We start from the raw sequence: 18,856 nt of genomic DNA, 5'->3' as shown, positions 1-18,856 counted from the left end.
TTTTACATATGTCATGTCGAGTTATGTAGCTTGCTTTGCGGTTTTGCTGTACGGTGATCTATAGTTATAAGTTCTACGTCATTTGAATTCTGACGGAAAGTTGTCTCATTGGCAATAATGCAACATCGTCTCATCTTTATGATAAAACCCACAGCCCTTTGATGATTACATTCTTAGTATATAGTTTAAAAAACCTGTTCAGAAGCACTATTCAGAGATTTCGTTGACACGAGAGGAGACAGACATGCAGTTTAATAAAAGAAACATAAATATGATCGAGATCCGAGAAATCAATCAAAATTATATTTTTCATAAATGAACACACAAACCAACATTAAAACACACCACACATGCTCTCATTAAAGGCAATTTGGAATAATAAATTTTATTGAGCGTTATTATCAATTGAAAGCAATTGTGAATGTTTGTTTTCTTCTAATTAATTCATTTATTATTTTGAATGAAAACCGATATATAAACGTAAAGTAGACGAACAAAGTAACAAATAAGACGTCTAAAATATGTCAACTTACGGTCCTTAATTATAGCCAAGGAGAGGCGAAGGATACCAAAGTGATATTCAAACTCATAAGTCGAAAATAAACTGACAACGCCATGGCTAAAAAAGAAAAAGACAAACAAACAACAGTACACAAAACAACAAAGAAAACCAAAGACTGAGCAACACAAACCCCACCAAAAACTAGGGGTGATCTCAGGTGCTCCGGAAGGGTAAGCAGGTCCTTCTCCACATGTGGTACCTGTCGTGTTTTTCCTGTAAGTACATACCCGGTGATATGCTTCCTTGTGAGCAGCAACCCTCTATCAAGGAAATCATGATAGAAAACACATGCCCTGGAATATCGTATCCACTGGGAGATATATACTCCGTATGCAGGCGCTGCTGGAATGTTGCTACATAGCAATGGAAAGTTCACAATTTGGAAGCTGAAATCATCACTTTTGTCGTAAAGTTTTGTTTTCAACCGACCCTCATTGGCAATTTCTAGATGTAAGTCAAGATATGCGGCAGACTTCTGTATATGTTGTATCCTTATAAACCTAAACTATAAAAACACACAAGACTAACAAAGGCTAGAGGTTATTGACTTGGGACATGCGCAAACATGCATCGGGGCGAAACATGTTTTGTCAGATCACAACCCTTCCCCTATACCTCTAGCCAATGTGAAAAAAGACTGCAATGCAATGCGCACAGTATACCTCAATTCAACAGAAGCCCGAGTTCGATGTTAGAAAAGGTAACAGAAGGAACTATGCAAAATGACAATGCAAACATAACTTAACAAATGACTACTAGCAGTTACTGACATGCCAGCTCCAGACCTAATTAAAGTTCAATCACAATCCCTCTCGTTGGGAATTAAGTATCATGCCATCATAAATTATACGAGAAGAACATAACCCGTATCATGCCAACAACTGGTTTTAGAATACATATGTTTATTTGCGATGCAAAAACCCTATGAGTGAATCAATATTTTTTCCAAATAACCTATATGCCCACGCTTGTAAATATGCAACAGTGGGAGTGACATTCACATTTGAACTGGATCTGTGTTTGGTGGTAATAGGCATTGTGTATAAGTTTCAGAACACATTTGTTTGTGGCAAAGGAAATTTAGCGTGCGGAAACGACGCATTTGCCAAATTTTCCATTTATAAAGGGACATAACGCGAAAACGGTAAACGTGACGCTACCCTAATCGAACTTGAACTGTGTTTGGTAGTAATAAGCATTGTGTATAAGTTTCAGAACATTTGGTTTTGGCAAAGTAAAGCTAGAGTGCGGAAACTACAAATTTTCCAATTTATCTATTTATAAAGGAACATAACTCGAGAACAGCAAAGGTGACGCATCCCATATTCAAACTTGATCTGTGTGTGGTTGTAATAAGCATTGAGTATAAGTTTTATAACATTTGGATGAAAAAAACTAAGATTAAAGAATGGCAACTAATTTTGGGACGTACGGACAAGGGTTAAACTGAATGCCCCCTCCGCCACGGCGACGACATAAAAATTCCATCGTCAATGACTTGACATTAGTATCGTAATTATATCCCTTATGTGTAAGTAATTGTAAAGTTTTGATTAGCTTTTGATGTGAATGACGATATTTTTGTGCTTCGTATAGAATATTACCATAAATGATGGGATGTGAAATACCCGAACGAATAAGATGTATGCACGTTGATTTATATTTACGAATGATGTCGTTGTAGCGATGATAAAATGTATCAAAAGTTTTGACAAGTTTGTGATATCAAAAACCCTGGTGTAATAATGTTTCAGTAATACAGAGACTTCTTTCGTTAAAATCAAATACGTTGTTACATCCACGAGCGAATGGAACAAGTTGAGATATATGTTCACCATACGATGGTGCCAAGGGAAAGTCAAAAACGGAAAATAAACTATAGGAAATGACAAATCATCCCTTTAATCGTAAATTTAAGTATTAAGCTTTCCGTTAATGATATAGATATCAAGATCCAAGAAAGGGCAGTGTTCATTGTTAGTGTTAGCTTTATCTAAAGTAAGTTTAGCAGAATAAATCTATTTAGTGTACATACTGAAGTCGTCATTATTGAGAGCCAAAATATCATCAAAATATTTAAAAGTGTTATCAAATTTTTGTATCAGATGTTGTTTCGATTGGTCTTTGCTGATTTTAGACTTACATTGTGATTAGTAACAGCATGTTTTCAGCACGAAAAGTCGGTCAAAAACATATTTTGATAACGATGTAACTTAATAGATATTATTATTTACACAGTGTGCTAGTGAACTAATACGATATATATGGGGTCAGTAAATTCCATATGAGGTGAGCGCGAAGCACACTATGTAACAAATTTATATTACCGACTATCTTAACAAGTGGCATTTACACTAGTGGCCTGTCAAAGTGATTTTCAGTTGTTCACCATAAATTTCTTCATCTGTTGTTTGGTCGAAACGTTTCAAATTTTTCATCAACATTCATGTGGTTTTACAAAGAAACGTAACACTGCTAATAACCCAATATTAAAATAAAACACGCCCAATAACCCCATATTAAAAATACTGTATCCCTACGCGGTCACTTTTAACCAATCATATTCCTAGAAATGTAAAGGAGGTAAGACAACAATGATTATTAGTAGCATAATACCAATATTATGAGTAGATTAACAAATCTTGACTTAAATGATTAAATCTTTGAGTTTCAGTGTTATATCGAAATATAACATAAATATGAAATGAAAGAAAAAGGATAAATATCAACCGGAAGTACAAATTCATGAAACCACCTTAACACAACTGACATAAAACTTGATCATTTATGTGCTTTATTATATGATTGTTTTTCTCGAATGTCTAGATGCGAAAAATAATTATGGAAATAAAACTGGAATTTCCGAATTAACCCGCTCTTTTGACATTCGTTGTAATTAAATATATATATTATGGTCAGGAGGGTATTTTCTTAAAGATATTGTTTAAATTCTTTTGCCTCTGAAAACAACAATGCTAACCTATAATGATAACATGTTTTTTTTTTCTGTTTTAAACATAGTTGTTAATTTATGGTAAAAAATGTTGCCTATTATATTATATTATATTATAGTGTTTGCAATGTGGTATATTAGTATGTAGTGGGTAAAAATTATTGAACGTGGAAAAAAAACATACCTTAAAGAAAAAAAGTTTGGGATAAGTCAATAAGACAGCAAACTAACGACACAAAACACTAACTCCATTAAACATGTAAAAAGAGGGAGGCGATTTTAAAAAGACTAAAAACAAAGTCAAAGAAAAACAGAACTTCTAAACAGAAAAACTAGAAAATGGGCATCAAAATACCACCCAAAACAATGACGTGACACATCAATTGAAAATGTGACGGGATTTTACTTATTTTGTTAAGATGGCAGCTCTACCCTTTTTTCAATATATTTTAGTGTAATAATATAATTTACAACAAGTAAGAGCAAACTTCAAGAAATAATACTGCTTAATGCCGACCTACTATCTCATATCGGTGGCTACACTTTAAATTAAACACATAAATAAATTCTGTGCGTCCGCATAGGTATTCTGGGTATACCATCAAGAACGCTCAAATCAAATCCTTTGAAAGGCTAGGTAACATAAAAACCTGTATCCCAAAAAGTGAGAAGCTATGTGAACAACAGGAACCTCAAAAGAATACCCAAATTACTTCAAGTTGTTAGTTGAAGTATTCCCTGTGTATAATTACTAACATTAACTGAATAGATTTCGTAACAGTATTTTTTGTTGTCCGTTTAGTAGATGAATCCTTGGTCGAGTCTTATATGTCTATTAAGAACCATCTGTGTGCGATGAACCGTTGTGTATATGTTTTTTGCGTTATTTCGGTATTTAATATTAACAAAAATACGAATTACTACTCGTCATAAATGTTTCTATAATGAGCTTATAATTACACTTCTTTGTCGATCGTTTTTCAAATTCTTTAACTTGATTATGAAAGACTTTCATAAGTGCATGATTTGATCATATGTCTGTCTTAGAGGACATTTTAAAAGATCAATGCATGTTATGTCGGGGAGAAAAAGTAACTTGTTATGAGGTTTTGTCTTTCATTTCAAGAGCAAAATGTGTTTTGAAATTTTTGTTTTACATCAAAGCATGCAGAACTTGTTATACAACACGATGAATTGTATTTATAAATATACTTTTTATGTATTAGCAATATGGTATGTCCGACAATAAAGCCGTAGCTGTTGCAAGTTCGTTTAACTAAGCATAATGTATGAATACACAGGATGTCATTAAACTGATATCTCGTGTTGGGAACGTGGGGCTTATATGCTCCGATGTTATATCCCGGAATCCCGTCCTTTTTCCTCGATTGTGACATCATCAAATGGATTTTTTTTATCGAATTTGTACTACAAATTAGCAACATGGTCTTAGGATGGTCCTAACTTTAGGATATATTTTTATGATGGTAAATTGTAAAAAAAATAAGATCGCCGCCTGTATATGTTTATTAAGGGAGCGATATTGATAATATTTGTAGAAATAGACCGCTAAGGGACTATAAAATCCATTGAACTATTTGGGTGACATTGATATTATACGCTAGTATAGATTATCACGTCTTAGGGAATAGGTCCCCCTTTTCTAAATATTTAGCTGACTATTCGGTATGGGCTTTGCTAAATGTTGAAGGCCGTACGGTTACCTATAGTTGTTAATTTCTGTGTCATTTGTCTCTTGTGGTGAGTTGTCTCATTGGCAATCATACCACATCTTCTTATCTTTATATGTATATCTGAAGCCATTCCGACTGTTATAATAAATCTGATCTTTTTTCAAACTAAAATATTGATAAAACATTTTATAACATTTATATAATAAAAAGATATCCTTCAAAGTCATTAATTATAGTTATGGGTATTGCACATTCATATGTAATTCCTGTATTTTCAATTATTAAAAGATTTATTACATAGAAGAGGTATAGTGTAATTCAATGCTATATCACAAACGTGTTCCTTTTGGAATGCATGCAATTTCCTCATTTGTTCTTTTTCACCTTGATTTGAAATTTTTTAAACGGATTTATGAGATATAAATATCGATAAACTACTTTTGCCTCTAATTTATAACAAATTAAACGAATAAAATGATTTAATACATATTAATCTGATGTTTAAGTGATCGACTACAGAGGTTTTGACATAAACGAAAAAAAAAACCCGCATGCGTCCGATGCGCTTTTCCGGATTTACCTGAATCAGGAAGAATCAAACCGTAACAAGGATGCGTAAATATGTTGCCACGTTATAAGCTATATAACAAAAAGGACATAAACAAAATAGTTTATCATGCTGATTATCTGTTATTATAACTAGAGGCTCTAAAGAGCCTGTGTCGCTCACTTTGGTCTATGTGAATAGTCAACAATGGACACTCTCCAACATTGTAGACGAGAATAGAATTCATGACAAAAATATCTGTTTTGTTGATCCTGTATTGCTGATAATTAAGTCTGTTTAGTGTCCCTATATCTTCTTCAAAACACAATGGAGGGTAACAAAAATTCTCATTTAAGGGCAATCACTCCTATAAAGAGTGACAGTCTACTAACTATATCGGCGAAATTTGACTTGTTAGTAGATCTTGCCTAACTGAATAGTTTTGTGATTTAAAGTGTCTATTCATCTATTATAATGTTTAACATATAAGGCAAAACGCAAAAAAATAGTAAAAATCGTCATTTAAGGGCAATAACTCCAATAAGGAGTCGTCAGACGGTTTCACCATACTGTCTTAATGCTTGCTGTTCGGTGTGAGCCAAGGCTCCGTGTTGAAGGCCGTACTTTGACCTTTAATTGTTAACTTTTATACATTGTGACTTGGATGGAGAGTTGTCTCATTGGCACTCATACCACATCTTCTAATTTATATTAATTGTAGATCTTGTCTTGCTGATAATTTTTGCTTATTTAAGTTTCTATCTAACTATTATAATTTTTAAGATATAAGGCAAAACACGCAAAAAAATGATAAAAACCGTCATCAAAGGGCAATAACTCTTATAAGGGGTCGACTGACGATTTCGACAATTAGACCTATTTGTAGAACTTCTCTTGTTGATCATTTTTGCATTTTTAGGTTTATCTCTATTTATTATAGTGTTCAAGATAATAGGCAAAAATGAAAAAAGTAAATGGTAAAATTTGTCATTTAAGGGCAATAACTCCTCTATAAGAAGTCGTTTGACAGTTTTGACGTATATCAACTATTGGTAGAGCTCAACATTCTGAACATTTTTGCCCCTGTCAGATTTTCTCTATTGATAACTGTTTTCAAAATAATAGAGAAAACTTGCATTTTACCCCCTATGTTCTTTTTTAGCCATGTCGGCCATCTTGGTTGGCTAGTGGGGTCATCGGACACATTTTTGAAACTAAATATCCAAATGATGATTGTGGCCATGTTTGGTTAAATTTGGCCCAGTAGTTTCAGGGGAAAAGATTTTTGTAAAAGTTTCTGGCAATCTGAGCTATAATACTTTCGAAAATGTATGGGTATCGGTGGCCGAGTGGTCAAAATAGTAGAACTACTGTATCGTTAGCTTGTCAGCACTGAGGATGTGAGTTCGATTCCCGCACGTGTTAGGCGCGCTCGACTCCAATCTTAATTGACTAGGACTGTTAGTTTTCCTACCGAAGGTCGGTGGTTCTCTCCGGGCACTTCGGTTTCCTCCACCAATAAAAACTGAGCACCACGAAATAGTACAACAGTGAAGAATGTGGCATTAAACATCAATCAATCAATCAATCAACGTATGAGCTAAATTTTTTTTCAAACGTTTCACATAGTACAACCGACTTTTATCAATTTATCAGAAACACGACGTATACAATCATACATGCATGATAAATTTTATCGAAATAACATCAATATGATTAACCATAAAGTATATTTTCGTATGTATTTTTAACATTGCCATATAAGCGGGAGGTTTGTCTACCCATAAAACCAAGTTCAACCCACCATTTTTTCTTAAAATGTCCTGTACCAAGTCAGAAATACGGCAGTTGTTATCACGCCTTCCGTTTCTATGTATGTTGGCGTTTGCTTTTGTTGTAGTTCAGTGTTTCTATTGGTCCGTTGTTTTTCTCTTAATGGATGTGTTTCCTTCGGTTTTAGTTTGTTACCCGGATTTGTTTTTGCTTAATCGAATTATGCCTATTGAACAGCGGGATACTACTGTTGCCTTTAATTATACTGTTTATTTTGTGTTTTTTACAGAAAGTCTGTATATTTGCCTTTGACAATCTTTATATGAAAATAAGGAGATGTGGTATGATTGCCGTTTTAATTATCCATTAAAATATATACTACTAAACAAAAAGAATTCATTAATAATATATGAACGTGCAATTTCAAAACTAAAATTTAAGGGTTATGTTTGGGAAATTAAATTTTGACAATGTAGCTCTTAATGGCAGTGCTACACCATAAACTGTTTGTGAATATGACCGATGTTAAAAGATCATGTAACTTGTTACAATATATACAATAAAAAATTGCATTACACCGTGTCACCCGTCTTTTATTTTAAATGTAAAACAAAACTTCGGTCATTTCAAGATATTTTAATAAGAGAAGAAAAATGATATATATATTCTGACTTTCTGACACAATTTTTACAACCGTGCGTGATGTTATGTGTCTACTTTTAACAAAAGATACAGGTAGTGTCTACATAGTAAGTTTTGAGACCAATCGTTTAATACGAAATCACATTTTCGACCCCACAACCAAACCAAAAAATGTCATTTTTATTATCATTAACTCTAAGTTGATATTCTAGACCCATTAGACACTAAGGAAATAGAAAAATAAATTGAAAGTTATAAAAATACTCTCCAGTTTTACTCAATATCATGCAGGGGATGAATAATGATAGCATGATAGTACAACATGCAACTAACTGCCTGAATTCTATAGACAACAAGGATTACAACCCTGTTAAATGTAAGGAAATTTGTATAGATTTTGCCATTACAAATTATATCATGTAAAAAAGAGAGTATATATTGTGAAAGAAAACAATAGCTGATATAAACACACACCCAGCTTAGTACTTGTATCGCACAGCATGTCTTCATATTGATACAGATATTTATTCCAGAATTCATAATATGGCTTCTTGAAGTTGACTCCAGAAGTAACAATAGTCTGTGTACCATTGTAGTTTATCTTGTAGTAGTTTCTAAGTTTTGAATCGTAAACTCCTGTTAATTCAGTGTCATTGGTGGACAAATATCTGTACAGGAGGAAAAAATAGATGATTTACAGTATCCAATCATTACAATTTATTTCATCTATTTCAAATTGATAAGAAAATATGGTAAACTAACTGAATTTTTAGGCTATTCAAAATTAATTTTATATCATATAGGCTGCAAAGGCTGCTTCAGAGCGAAGAATTTGTAATGTTTATCAGACCACAAGGAAGCTGTGTGCTCACAAAAAAAGCTAACATACAAGTCAGAGACAAACAGGGTCAACTAATAACATCTGAAAGAGAGGATATGAAAAGAACATTTTAAAGTATTAAATAGGTTAGAACCAAAAACAATAGCAAATATATAAATTGCAGAACAATATCTTGAAGTAAACACAGAAATTCTATCAAAATCCGATATAGACAGAACAGATGAGAACCTATAAAACAACAAAGCCCCTGGAAATAATAAGCTATCAACAGATTTATTTAAAGCAGATCTAACCTTAACACCCAATACTAAAACAGATTTGACATTACAACAAGAAACCAAAACACTGGTCAGAAGGAAACATCATACATTGGTCTCACCAACAGCATTAATTTGATGGGAATAACACTTTTATCAATCCGAAGTAAAATTGTCAGCAAAATACTGTAATAAGATTAAAACATCAATTGTCAACAAACTCAGAAGAAAACATGCAGGTTTTACATTAGGACAGAGCGACCATTATTGGACAGTGAAAAGAATGGCAAAGACAACTGATAATTAACTTTGAAGATTTGGAAAAGCCTTTGAAAGCATACATATATCTTCCTATATCTATATAAAAAGCTTGTACGGAATGACAGTAAAAATAGTACAGCTCATTTAAATGTTTTATACAGAATTCAGATGCATTTTAATAGCCATAAATATGCTTTACAGTTTTCATAACAGCTGCCTCAAAAAGATCTAAAGGATAGTATGGCCTTGCAAGATTCCAACAAAGACCGCCATGAAATAACAGTATCCAACAACATAGAGAAACTACTGAAGCGAAATTGGAAGAGATTAATTGGTCATGTTCTACGTAGACCAGCCAAGGACATGACAAGAGTCGACGTAAGAAAAACACCAGAGGGAAAAAGAAAACAAGGATACCCCAAAACAACTTGGCAACAAGCAGTTGAAGCCGACATGAAAGAACAGAGAATCAGCTGCGGCGAGATAGAAAAGACAGCACAGAACAGAGAGGAATGAAAAACGATCTAGTCCTTGCCATATGTGCATCCGAGCATATATGAGATTAAGAAATGTCCTCAGCTAATTGATACTTAGTAGGTATATATTATGGTACGAAATTGGATCGTACAACAAAAATAATGTCATCTTTAATACTGTTTGATTCGCATAACAAAAACTCAGTCTTATGAGAAAATCATAAACCTATCAAAAAAAAAAACAGCAGTTCGAAAAAACTGAATATAAAGAGGGATCATATACATACCCATATTTCACATAGTCACTTAATAATGACATAGTAGTTTTAGACACTTCTACATCTCTTGCTGTAAAATTATGTATATGGTGTCCAACAAGTGGTATACCAAACATATAAAACAAGTCCCAGCCATGTGGTACACCTTGAATGGAAAACAATGTGTTATTTGCCTTACTGCTTGAAATTCTAATTATCTACTAATGAATGTTCTATGAGTTTTCGGTTTCGAATGCTCTTTAAATTGATTTGCCCTTTCTTTGATTCTAGTGCCACGGATGAGTTTTTTGTATTCGAAACGTTTACTCTGGAACACATAATCTTCGATGATACTTTCGATTCATTAAATTTTTCACGTTCAATAACGTGATTGCACAGCAAAAACGCATTGCCAAAGATATGTATGCAGTATCAAGTGTCGACCAGAAACAAAACCGGTAATAATGTCAGAAAGTATAAATAAGAGATTTGTAAACATATGTCAGCAATAGAACAAAAACTTGTTGCCTACTGGAGCGCGGGAGTTCATCCTTGGTTTTGGGTGGGAAAATGTTGTTAAATTTTCATTGTACTGTGTAATGTTTTGCATAATGACTTTTGAAGAAGTGTTTGTATATAATCTGATTCTTTATTTCAATTACAAACGATTCATCTAATTTTTAGTGTATAGGTAGTGGCGTGTATAAGTTAAATTAATAAAATCTGTTTATGCTAACCTTGCCACAACGGTCCAGATGGTTTCTCTGAAATGTATTCGAAGCTGAGCAAATATGTCTTGTTTAACCATCTTGATACTACGTCTGCCAATTTAATCATAGGTGTATAGAAAATGAGATCTGCTTGCATTCTTGGTACCTGAAAGAAAATATAATTTTATGAGATAACGAAGCAAATATTATTAGAAAAAACACACACAAAGAAACAGATATATATTCTTCCCATTTGGTAAAAATCACAATTGTTCTGACATTTTTCTCGTTTAACAAACTTACACCAAATTATCTACTTGAAATTCAGTTTTGTATAAAAACTGTCACTAAATGTAAAATTGGAACGACATCACAAAGAAACAAATCAAAGTATATTGAAAACCCTTAAAATTAAACTGTCTAAAAAATTCAGTGTAAAACAATATTTACTTGATGCTTTGCATAGCTGTTTTGTCAGTTCATTTCTAAAACGCAAAATAATCCTGTGTAGCGTAAGCCGCATTAACGCCAATAATAAACAGTTTATAAAATTAAGGTCTGTTCAGTCGATGTTCAGATTTACTAGTTGTTATTTACTTGAACACATCAACATAATACTGAATTGTCTGAAAAGCTAATGAACAGAACTGAATTGACCGCACTCGAATTGTTTGAACAGTACTGAATTTAATACAGTGGAATAGTCTGAAAATTTATTAAAAGACGGGAAATGACTCAATAAGTTATTATTCAGACTTCTCAGTTGATGTTAAATCAAATGACCGTTAAAGACTAAAATTCATTGATCAGTGGTATTGAGTATATATCTCCATGTTGATACGATATTCCTGAGCTTCCTATCATGATTTCAACAATAGAGGGTTGCTGCCTATTAGGAAGTCCTTGAACCAAGGGATCAGAGTGGTGAAGTTAAAGTATTCCCGTCGAAAGTTTTACGGACGCCATCACGAGTTGGTTGACCGTTTGTCACTGATGACCACGAATATGTCACAATTGCCATAACAACAATACCATCCTCTTTTCCTCGATTGTGACATCACCGAATGAGACTTTTCACCGGATTTGTACTTGCATCAGCCACATTTAGAGAAGGAACTTTATTTTCCGGAGCACCTGAGCTCACCCCAAGTTCTTTGTAGGGTGCATGTTGATCAACTTTTGTTTTCTGTGCTGTGTTTTTGGACTTGTTTGTCTTTTCGTCGTTTTCCTTTTTTTGCCATGGTTTTTTCGACTTATGAGTTTTAAATCTCCCCTTGATATCAACCGCCTCTTTCTTCTTTTTTTTTATTTATAGAAGAACATACTTTTGACCAGAGAGTGGTTCTGAAACCTTTTCTTCTTTACATATCTATATACGTTTCTTTGATTGACATATGTATTTGACGTTTGGTTTCTCAATCTTTGTAAATTGTTATTTCTGACCTTATAAATTGTGATACAAGCCAAGTAGTAAGTACTGGCATGACAATGCGGATTAATTTTGAATTGAAATTTGTTGTTATAATTTTAGGAATCATTTTAAATTAATAAAAATATCATGCAAAGCTCCGAGTCTTTGTCCGGAATTGGCTATACTTCAGGTACTTTTGGTTTTATCAGCTCTTTAACGTTTGTATAAGTTGTGGATTTTCAAATATTTTGGCATCGAGCACCACTAAAGATACATTAATTGTCAAAATACGTGTCTGGTGCGGTAAATTTGGTTCCATTAATGTTATTATATTTTGTCGTGTATACAAATACAACATAGGGTAATAAGATGTCATAAGGTACTATGTAAGACGTTTTGAATTTTTGTTACAACGTTGTATTGTTTGGCATTAATTGCAGTAAATGTTATAAATATTGTGTGTATGAACTTTGTTAACTTCGTTAAAAACTGTGCATTAATTTGCATACTTTAATCACCCGAATGATTAACTGATAGAGCAACTGCTATAGCTCTATAATTTACCGTCTCAACATATGATAGCCAATGACCACTTACCTGAGGAAATGGTAAAACATTACTTTGTTTCCATTCATTGTAAACTAGATTTGCATTATCTGTAATGAATCAAATTCTTATACATAGCATGCTCCTTTTATGATTTCATTGATTGGGAATTAAAGGGTAATAGTTGAAATAAAGATAAACTGTATATTGGTATGTATATTCAAAATGAATTAGTGCTTTGTTGAAGAACGTACTGTGCTATAGTTTACATACTAGTCCTTTAGTTTCTGGTGGATAGTTGTATCACTGGCAATCGTACCACCTCTTCTTATTTTTATAAAAAGTTTTAACATCCTTAAACTACTGATGCCTTTTATTTAACTCCGACACATATGTTCATTTGGAAGTATATACCCCATCTCCTTTTATTCATATTCCGAATACCAGTTATACAGGTAAAAATTATACTTTTTTCAAAAATCATATGAACTTTTTTCAAGTAATTACATACTTTTATTTTACTGGACAACCTGACACACTAAAGATTAAGTTTCAAATACATTATGATATATTGGAATGTGACCATAATAGATACAAAACTTGATTTTTTCTCAATGATTCTCATAGGTTTGAGTGTCGCATGTTGTGTTTTCTTAAAAAGCACTGCATTTTTTCTTTTACTATATTACAATGTATTATTAAGGATTTGTTCCACCTTTTGAAAATAAAGCTGAATTTTCACAGATATTGAAGTAGAATCCCATACCAGATCTTTCACGATCCGATCTCAATGCTAGACCACTTTAAGTTATTTTTTCACGATCATTTTTCTCGATATACCGAATAACACATGTGATCTTATGAAAAATCTCGATGTTCGCCTTGAATGCAGGATGTCGTAAATTCGATTCCAGATCTGATCAAGCCAAAAACTTAAAAACTAGTATTGCTCCTTCTCTACTAATGTTGTGGCATTTATGATAAAGAGCAAATGGGTGGAGTCAGAATAAAAGGCCGGCTATGGTGATATGTCATTGGACGGACTGTGTTAACTAGCACGTTAAACATCTGGCGCAGCGTGTGTCGGTTTAATTCAAATCAGTAATCATATTCACGTCACACAAACATATTCTCCTCTTTATATGCATGAAATATTTGTCACTGGACGTAAAACACTAAATTATCATCAACATCATATCAATAATTGGTAACTGTAGATCTAAATGCGTTTGCAAGTACAAATGTATTAACATATTAAGCTCAAAAGCTACTAAATAAAATATATACTTGCAAACTGGTCGTCGTTAGGAAACAGTTGTTGATAGTGCTGTATAAACCTTTTGATGGTGGACATATTAAACGCCACGTCTGTTGACGCTGGAAGTATAAACAAATGACACCACAGATAAAACAAATCGGAATTTTGTTGGGACATATATACATGTATATATATAAAAATAAGGAGATGAGGTATGATTGCCAATGAGACAACTATTCACCAAAGTTCAAAAAAAGTTGATGTTAGCAATTATAGGCAACCGTACGTCCTTCAACAATGAGAAGACCTCATACCGTAAAGTCGGCTATAAAAGGCTCATAACGGCCTTATTAATAACAAAACAATTTACGAAAAACAAATATGACAAAAATGAACCAACGACAACAACTAAACTACAGGCTGCTGACTTGGGACAGGCACATAGAGAATGTGGCGGGTTTACACATGTTTGTGACCGCTAAACCCTCCCCCTAACCTGGGACAGTGGTGTTACAGCACAACATAAAACAAACTATAAAAGTCAGTTGAAAAGGGCTTAACTCATCAGATCAGTACAAAGCAGAAAAAACATCTAACAAAAACAGTCAGGACATAACTGGTCAACACTTACGCACGGGATTTGAATGTTGCCGGTTTAAATCGATAATCAATGTTTTGACACAGTCCCCACATTTAAAGTATAATTTGTCAACATCAGCGTCTAGTATATACCTTTTCGTAACATGTCTAAAAACCGGGATATGAAGAAGAAAAAAAAAACAATTAAATGAAGCCTGATTTATTGGTTGATTAATTGTTTGTGTTTAACGCTGCATTCAGCACTCTAAGCGATATCGTGAGGATGGTTTTTATTTGTGGAGGAAGCTGGAGTGCCAGGAAAGAACCATCGACCAAGTCAATTAAGATCGGAGTCGAATGCACCTGCCACGAGCGGGGTTCGAACTGACAACCTCAGTGTTGACAGGCTTGAGATTGCTGTAGATAGACTACTTATACTCTGAAAGCGCCTCTATAATAATAGAGAAATCAAAATGTTGTCAACAGCATACTGAAATCCTATTACTTACTCACTGTATGGAAATAATTCATCTCTCGACAATATCAATAAAACTGAATCTGCATGGATATTGTTTTCACATCGATACACCACTTCTGGACTCTTTGCTGTATAATATCCGTCTATAGTTATTGGATATGTTCCAAATGTTATGTCCTGAAACCAGAATACCATTAAAGATAAAACATGAATGAAGTACAATAATTTAAATCGATCAAAATGATATTGTAAAGAAAAATACTCAGAATTTAGACATATTATTATTGTATTTATCAACGATCGTCCTTTAGGTAACAATTTAGGACTCTTGAATATCACTTAAATGCCTGTTTAAATAGCATATATAGTGTGATTTTTCACAAAAAACAAGGTCTTACTTATATCTAAATAACGTATATATGAATGAATAAAAGGTAAATGGGGTATAAGTCAACCGAAAGACAAAATTCGAAAGACAAAAAAAAAAAAAAGCTGTTGTTCACTTTTACAACAGATTCATCTCTCACGTTTCTGTCTTTTGAAAGATAGGCGGTTGAAAACTCTTTGACCAAGTATTGTTCGAAGGAGAAGGGGTTGTAATTAATTGTTGTAAAAATTCGAATAAAAATGACAAAATCTCTCTCAATTTATAAATATGTATGTCACTACTCACCTTGGTAAGGCCTGTATTTAACATTTCTATAGATATATTCGTTAATTTATTATGTATTGGGTTAAATTTATTGTTTACTCGAGTTGTCCCAGGTCTACAATCTACGGGGAATGATGTCTTTCTACTGGTTCTTATACAGTCAGATAAAAACCAATAGGCAATTGGTGATCCGCTGTGTATGATGGCATTTTTAACGAGTCCTGTAATGTAATGATATTTAATAGTTATTGACAGCTACAATATAAATATTTATTTCGACAAAAATTAAATACCACTTAAAATTTAAACCCTATATATTATTTCGAAAGGGACTACTGCTATAACTGTATGAAAAAACTTTACCTATTTATAATTTTGTGTGTGGTGGCCAATGCCTTCTTTCTCTAGCATGAATTTATTTGAGATTTAATGATTTTTTTAATTCATTATGTTATTTAACTTGTACTTAAGAGTTCGTAATGTCAAAATCAAGAATAACACACAGGCGAATGCGTAGAGAAATGTTGATCGTCTAATTCTGACGACAGAGGGAAGAAAGGTATAGAATCGTCATTTCAAGTCGATCGGACACCTGAAAGGTTAGTCGATTTTTTTCTTTCTTTCTTAAGACTTAGATATATATCGTATAATACACTCACAGAAGTTATTAATCAACTTTGTATAGGTCTTAAATAATTTGACACCTTTTTCCGATATGCAAATGATTTCATAACATATATATATATGTATTGTGACTTGTAATATAATCAAAATTGTATTTTTTTACCATATATACAATTAATAATGACTATAGTTTTGCTCTTGTTCATCTTATAGTGTTGACCAATTCAAAATCGAGCATTTCAAAATGCTTTACTTTTGTTTTTCTTAAGAAATACTGTAAAATCTTTCTGTCGTTGTTTCAAAATTAAAGATATTCCTTGTAAACATACAATGTAAATGAAAATATAATGAACATACTTCTAAAAATTTACCTTTTGTCAGATTGGAAACAATATGAAGTCCAACATCTGAAGCCCCTAAACTATGACCATGGATGGTAACTTTATCTGGATCGCCGTTAAAATACTTGATGTTTTGATTAACCCATTTCATTACTTGTAACTGGTCTAACAAACCGTATATACCTTCAATTCCTTTACTTTTGTCTGCATAAAAACCTTTATGAATATAAACATATAAATTTGTTAAGAGAATTCTCTTATTTAGAGTTTTCCACTTTTTGAACACAATTAACAGATTACAAATATTCAGTTAATCTTGGAAGGTAATTTATCTAGGACAAAGAAAACTCCAAAATAAAAACGGGCAGATAATGGTTCGTCAGCCTTGGTCGGCTACTTATCTAAAGGAAGGAAACCTCGACAAAAAATCCCTGGCCCTCCAAGTAGAGTTCGGCATAGGGCCAACAACTCTATCCTGTAAAAATATTTAAGTTACGGAAACAGTAACAAAGGAATCAAACACAACCGCTGTGCGAATAGGCCTTCAAGAAAATAGTATGATTGCCAGTGGGGAAAGCCGTAAGGAAGCTGCTGGCAGGAATAAAGTGCTGAGCGCTAAAGCAAAAACCAGAATAGGATTCTAGAACGTACGTACTATGTATGAAACTGGGAAACTTGCACAGGTCACATCTGAAATGAGGCGATATAACTTGCACATTTTGGGAGTTAGTGAAAGTAGATGGACAGGTTCTGGTAAAATAAAGACAGACACAGGAGAAACAGTTCTTTACTTAAGCAGAGATGACAACCATCATTTTGAAGGAGTAGCCATCATCCTCAGGAAAGGCACTGAGAAGGGACTTATTGAATGGAAACCTGTTAATAGTAGATTGATAGCAGCAAAATTGAAAGGAGTGCACACCAACACGACTCTTATATAATGCTATGCACCAACAAATAACAGTGATGAAGCTGTGAAAGACCCTTTTACGAACAACTTCAAGCAGAAGTGAGATTGGTACCACGTCATGATCTTTTGGTGGTGATGGGTGATTTGAATGCCAAAATGGGAAACAACAACACTGATATGGACAGAATAATAGGTAAACATGGATGTGATACTATACTAAAGTAAATGATAATGGAGAAAGACTAGTAGAATTATGTGCAGCTTACAACCTGGTAGTAGGAGGAACACTCTTTCCATATCAAGATATACATAAATTAACATGTTGTTCTCCGAATGGAAGGGATAAGAATCAGATTGATCACCTTATGATAATTGGTACTTGGAGACGTTCATTACTAGATGTTAAAGTCAAGAGGGGAGCAGATGTTGGTAGTGACCATCACCTTGTGACTGCAAGTATTAAGATGAAATTGAGGAGTACAGGACGTAAAACACTTGTCCCTACCCGTTATGGTATCGAAAAATTACAAGATCATAAAGTAAAGAATGCATTCATCCTTCAATTGAAGAATAAGTTTAAAGCTCTGACAGATAATCCTGACATGATCCCAGTAGAAACAACAGAGTTCATCTCAAAATGGGATCAAATAAGAACAATATACGAAACAACTAGCGAGGACTGTCTGGGTTTTGAACATGTTAAAAAGATGAAGAAATGTATAACACCAGGTACTTGGAAGGTTATAGAAAAAAGACGTCATATGAACAAGAAGATACTAGACACAAAATCTGAAGGGCTACAAGAAAGACACAAAGCAAGCTATAGACTACTAGACAAAAATGTTTAGCGAATGGCTAGAGCAGACAAAAGAGCTTACATGATGGAAAGCCTTGCTAAACAGGCAGAAGAAGCAGCAGAAAAGGGCGAACAGGAAAACATTTATAAGATAACAAGAGAAATCTGTGGCAAATTTCGTAGAAATAATGATGTCTATATAAAAGACAAAAATGGAAGGCTATTGACAACAGAAGACGAGTAAAAAGCCAGATGGGCAGAACACTTTAAAGAAGTACTTAACAGACC

At 33.4% G+C, this 18,856-nt stretch overlaps 1 protein-coding gene across 1 annotated transcript in view; it reads right to left on the bottom strand.

Moving 5' to 3' along the window:
- Positions 1 to 8,127: 8,127 nt before the first annotated feature.
- LOC127733201 (neuroligin-4, X-linked-like) overlaps positions 8,128 to 18,856 on the bottom strand; it is a 63,127-nt gene continuing 52,398 nt past the window's right edge. The window contains exon 10 of the mRNA XM_052242535.1: positions 8,128 to 8,839. Coding sequence (XP_052098495.1) covers positions 8,587 to 8,839 — 253 coding nt within the window. The 3' untranslated portion in view covers positions 8,128 to 8,586. The remainder of the gene's footprint in view (positions 8,840 to 18,856) is intronic.

The sequence above is a fragment of the Mytilus californianus genome, unplaced genomic scaffold, assembly GCF_021869535.1.
Source record: "Mytilus californianus isolate M0D057914Y unplaced genomic scaffold, xbMytCali1.0.p SCAF_1, whole genome shotgun sequence".
NCBI classification, from domain to species: Eukaryota; Metazoa; Mollusca; class Bivalvia; order Mytilida; family Mytilidae; genus Mytilus; species Mytilus californianus.
The sequence above is the reverse complement of the archived record's forward strand: the minus strand, read 5'-3'. Positions and strand labels throughout refer to the sequence as shown.